General features: G+C 46.3%; 1 protein-coding gene across 1 annotated transcript in view; it reads right to left on the minus strand.

Moving 5' to 3' along the window:
- Window positions 1-5,144, minus strand: part of ARSF (arylsulfatase F) — a 12,349-nt gene extending 7,205 nt beyond the window's left edge. The window contains exons 1-2 of the mRNA XM_006756781.2: window positions 4,750-5,144; window positions 1,858-1,880 (exon numbers count right to left, since the gene is read on the minus strand). Coding sequence (XP_006756844.2) covers window positions 1,858-1,880; window positions 4,750-5,144 — 418 coding nt within the window. The remainder of the gene's footprint in view (window positions 1-1,857; window positions 1,881-4,749) is intronic.
- Window positions 5,145-5,731: the final 587 nt, after the last annotated feature.

Raw genomic sequence — 5,731 nt, forward strand, 5'->3', positions numbered from 1 at the left:
CAGCCGCGCTTTCACAACCCAAGAGCAAGCACGGACAGATAGATCTTGGCAATCTGTCCACACATCTTTGATTCCTATTTGAGGACACAGGGAATGAGGTTGACTCCTTCAAGCCCTGACAATCGGTCTGCAGGAAAGATAGGTCCTCAGCTGACCAGGGCAGCGGACAACGCCATCCCGGTCTTGGGGAAATTTCTACTATCTGGTAGGATATCAATGTGTGAGGACTGGGTGAAAAAATAAGCTAGAACGAAAGACAAGAAGGGGTGTGGCCATGGCTGACTGGGTCGAAGGGGGTCCCTCCAGCCTGGTCCCCATAGCAACTCAGAATGTGATCTTCCTGGGCATATAGGGTCTTGGGAGATAGAATTCCTTAAGAAGAGGTTAACTGGGGTAGGGTGGGCTCAGAGTCCATGGGTGTCCTGATAGGAAGAGGGCTGTGAGGATCTACACAGACACACGGAGGGGAAAGGAGGACTTGTGAAGACGGATGGAGAAATGGGAGTATGTGGCCACTAGGCAAGAGCACCAGGGATTTTTGGCAAAAACCAGAAGCCAAAAGAGGGGGTAGGGTTATAGTTAGGGTTAGGGTTAGGGTTAGGGTTAGGATTAGGGTTAGTGATAGGGTTATAGTTAGGGTTAGGATTAGGGTTAGGGTTAGGGTTAGGGTTAGGGTTAGGGTTAGGGTTAGTGTTAGGGTTAGGGTTAGGGTTAGGTTTAGGGTTAGGGTTAGGGTTAGGGATAGGGTTACGATTAGGGTTAGGGTTAGGATTAGGGATAGGGATAGGGTTAGGGTTAGATTTAGGGTTAGGGTTAGGGGTAGTTTTAGGTTTGTGGTTAGGGCTAAGGTTAGTGTTAGAAATAGAGTTAGGGTTAGGGTTAGAAATTAGGGTTAGGATCAGGTTAGGGTTAGGTCAGGTTTAGGGGTAGCGTAGGGTTAATGTTAGGGTTAGGGTTAGAGTTAGGTTAAATTTGGGGTTAAGTTAGAGTTAGGGTTAGGATTTGTGTTAGGGTTAGGGTTAGTTTTTGGGTTCGGGTAGGGTTATGGTTAAGATTAGGGTTAGGGTTAGGGTTAGGGCTAAGGTAGGGTTAATATTTGGGTTAGGGTTAGGGTTAGGGTTAGGGTTAAGGTTAGGGTTAGGGTTAGAGTTAGGATTATGGTTAGCATTGGGGTTAGGGTTAGGGTTGGAGTTAGGGGTAGGGTTAGAGTTGGGTTAGGGTTAGGGTTAGGGTTAGGGTTAGGCTTAGGGTTAGCATTGGGGTTAGAGTTAGGGTTAGGGTTAGGGTTAGCGTTAGGTTCGTGTTAAGGTTACCTTTAGGGTTAATTTTATGGTTCAAGTAGGGTTAGGCTCAGAGTTGGCCCCTATGCACTCCAAAATCACCACGGAGCTAAACATCAACCCTGCTGTGCTCAGCTCACTTGGCCCTGACTCAGACGTCTCAGCTAGCGCCCCGCCCACCCAGACAGTGTGTCTGGGACCTCTGGGCTCCAGAACCAGAGAACGTGTTATATCTGGTTTACATCACCCTGTGCTGGGTGCATTTTTCGGGCATTCCTAGGAAAGGAATACACATGCTGGAGAGGAATGAGGTCACACCAGTTTCCATCTGATCTATCTACAGGGTCAGGTGAGGTGCTTTTGGTCAATCCTTCTAGAACTTGGCCAGGGCGCCAGGCAATGGAGGAGTTGCCCCAACACGAAACCAGCCGTAGATAGAGCCGCATCTACAAGGCAAATAATGTCCTACGTCTCCCACACTCTCCCTGGGTGTCGTCTCCACCTGGGCTGTGGGGTGAAGACGATGCTAATGATCAGCTTCCTCCAGGTCCCTGAATAAAGGAGAAGTGGTGCCTACACTCAACAGAACTTGGGTTGGCCCTAAAAACGAAGAAGGGGATCTTAACCATTTGCGACAACATGGATGGACCGAGAGGGTATTGTGCTAAGTGACTTGAGTCAGACGGAGAAAGATGAACACCATGTAATTTCACTTAGATGTGGAATTTAAAAACCAAATAATAATAATAATAATAAAACAAGTAAGCCCTGACCAGTTTGGCTCAGCGGATAGAGCGTCGGCCTGCGGACTGAAGGGTCCCAGGTTCGATTCTGGTCACGGGCATGTACCTTAGTGGCAGGCTGGCTCCCTGGCCCTGGTCGGAGCCTGTCAAGCACACAGGCCTGGTTTGGGGGCTTGATCCCCAGTGGGGGGCGTGCAGGAAGCAGCCGATCCGTGATTCTCTCTCATCATGGATGTTTCTCTCTCTCCCTCCCTCTCCCTTCCTCTCTGAAATCCATAAGAAATATATATTTAAAAAAAATAAAATGAAAGACCTGGATATTTGAAACAAAACAAAATCCTTTATAACCTTCATCAAGTCTACGTAACAATCAAAGACGCCGGCTCTCCCTCGGGCGTATTGCTTGTCAAGATCAAATTGCTCACCGTTGCTGGCAAACACCTGTTTTTCCGTCAGCTTTCACTCCTGCCCGTAATGCCTCCCTTCAGCTTGCTGCTACTGATGGTTCAAGATTTTGGCAAGACACTGTTTCCTCAAGAATACCTTCTTGGAAAGTCCCTACAGTAGAGACGGGTACGGCCCGAGACCCGTGGCCGGCCAACTGCGGCTTGCGAGCCACGTGCGGCCCTCTGGCCCCTTGAGTGTGGCTCTTCCTAAGCCTTAGGAGTCCCCTCATGACGTCAATCACAATGGACCTGCCTATAGAGTTTAAGTTTAAAAGATTTAGCTCTCCAAAGAAATTTCAACCGTTGTCCTGTGGATATTCGGCTCTGTTGACGAATGAGTTGGCCGGCCACGGACCTAGCTTCTGTCTCATCGCATGTTCATACAGATAGCCTTCCCTCGATGTGTCGTAAGTTATCTGTGAAGTCCAGATTTCAGGGTAGCAGCTGATCGAAGAAAGATAAAGCCCCGATTCATGTCGCAAGAGCAAGTGGGGAAAAAAAGAAATACGTGTTCAACGCCTTTAACTCAAAGAGAAGGTGTGTCTTCTAGTTGGAGCTTAATAGTGACCCAAATACCTTTTTGACAGGTCACCTACTCTGGGACAAGCTCTTTGATTTATAATTTCTCCGGTCGCTCTCTCCCCTCCCAGGGAAACAATGAGATGGTCAACTCTTACTGCAGATCTTAGTTCCAGCAAATAGAGCTCTCAGTGTGCACGAATATACGAAAGGTCTACGCATTGCAGATGAATTAGGCCAATTTCAGAGTTGGTGCTGAGTGAAATAAGCCAGACAGAGAAAAGACAAGTCCAACACGATCTCACTTATAGGTGGAATCTCATGAATAAAACAAACAAACAAACAAACAAAGAGTGGAGATAGACGCACGGATACAGAGAACCGACTGAGAGCTGTCAGAGGGGAGGAGGGAGAGGATTGGGTAAGTACTTGAAGGGATTAAGCAAAGAAAGCTCATGGGTACAGGCAGCAGGATGGAGATTATCAGGGGTAAGGAAGGGAAGGGGGAGGGAGGAGGGAAAGGGTGAACCCTGTATAATTTTATTAATCAACTAGAGCCCCGGTGCACAAAATTTGTGCACATGGCATGGGGTGGGGATCTCCCTCAGCCTGGATTGCAAGAGGGTGCAGGCCAGGCCGAGGGACCCCACTGGGCATGATCAGGGCTGGGGAGGGATCTGGGAGGTTGGCCAGCTGGGGAGGGGACCGTGGGAGGGGTCTAGGCTGTGTCCAGCCCGTCTCACTCAGTCTGAATGGGCTGGACTCCAGCATCAAGCTCACCTACTGGTCAGAGCGTCTTCCCCCTGGTGGTCAGTGCAGGTCATAGAGAGCATTTGAACGGCCTCAGCATATCATTAGCATCTTACGCTTTGATTGGTTGAATGGCCGACTACGTGACCGGACACTTAGCATATTAGGCTTTTATTATATAGGATGTCACCTGAATAAGTTCAATTTTAAAAAAAGAGAGTTTGGCCCAGTCAGCATGGCTCAGTGGTTGAGCATTAACTTATGAACCAGGGGGCCACTGTTCGATTCCTAGTCAGGGCACATGCCCCGTTGGCGGGGTTGGTCTCCAGTGTGGGGTGTGCAGGAGGCAGCCGATCAATGATTCTCTCTCATCATGGGATGTTTCTATCTTTCTGTCTCCCTCTCTGAAATTAGCAAAAATATATTAAAAACAAAATAAACTTCCACCCACCAGAAAATATATATATACTGGTGGCCTGGTGCACGGATACACGCACATTGAAAGGAAATTAACTGAAATAAATATGTTAATATCACTATTTGCCCTTTCTCTATAATAGAGGTGTCAGAGATGAAAGAATATTAGTAAAATGTATATGAAAATAATACACAAACTGACTAATAAATAAACAATAACAACATAATAGAACAACAAAGCCATGATATAAGAACAACAAATTATGATATAAAAATAACAAAAACATGGTATAGAAACAACATTGATAAAAACAATGCCTGATAAATTGATTAAACGTATTCTAATGTCTTCCTGTTTACCACATGATGAGTAAAAACACTTTATACGTATCTCGCATGCGCGTGAGCCAACATTTATTTTTAAATTGCCAGTGTGCATCGGATGTACCAGCCGGCCGGTCGGTTGGTTGGTTGGTTGGTTGGCTGGATGGTTGGTCGGACAGGACGATCCGTCAATTAGCCTTTTTATATATAGAGATAGATACTCGCTCCCTTATCTTTTCATGAATCTATAAATAAAAAAATCATCTTTACCTTTCAAAAAACGAAATTGCCTCCTTCACCATGATGGACCCAGCTCTTTCCGCCTTCATGGGCTGCTCGGTAATTTCTTGCTCCCTCATGAGGAGGCAATCCCAGTACAGGGTCGACTGGTAACTGTTCAGCCAGAAGTGGCCCAGTAGAAGGATGAGAAGAACCAGGAAGAGGATGAGGGCCCAGGGAACGCAGAGCATACGACTCAGTTTCCCGACAGCGAGGGTGAGCGCAGCCAGGGCGACCAGCTGCACGCAGACCCAGAGTCGGTCGCTGATGGCTAATTCCGCATCCCGGGAAGGGTCCGGCCAGCACGTGTCGAACAGACTGTATGGCATGCCGTAGAAGTAATAGAAGTAATCACCCATAGTGGTACGGGTGGCGGCAGTGGTCATTTCGGAAGTTGCAGTTTAAGCCCTGATGCCATTTCCCTGAAATTAAACACACACACACACACACACATACAACACATAATATGCTCACCTATGACAAAGACCATGAGGTCATTTTTTCATTTGAAACACTAAGCCAGTGCACAAAATGGAGTAGCTCATATTTTTCTTTCCCTTAAACATCCAAGTTCAGGATGGACTCACTTTTTGCTCTTCCGTAGTTTGCAGGTATTTGCCTGAAAATCTCGTTTCTCATTCACAGAGAGAATGAGAAATAGTCACAATATAGGTGCATGATAGAGCCAAGGTAGAGTATAGATGATGGATAGCTAGGTAGGTAGGTAGGTAGATAATAGATAGTGAGAAAGATATGCTAGAAGGTAGATGGATGAGCGGGTGGATGAATGAATGGATATATAGAGAGAAAAGTGATAGATGATAGATAGATTAGACAGATACATAGATAGAGAGATAGATGATAGATGAGTGGTAGATATATTTATGTATTTTTGGATGGGTGGATAGATTGATCGATGGACATATCAATAAACAGATAGATAAACAGATAGATGTTAATTATAGCCACAGAT

This window comes from Myotis davidii, unplaced genomic scaffold (genome assembly GCF_000327345.1).
Source record: "Myotis davidii unplaced genomic scaffold, ASM32734v1 scaffold434, whole genome shotgun sequence".
Classification (NCBI taxonomy): Eukaryota; Metazoa; Chordata; class Mammalia; order Chiroptera; family Vespertilionidae; genus Myotis; species Myotis davidii.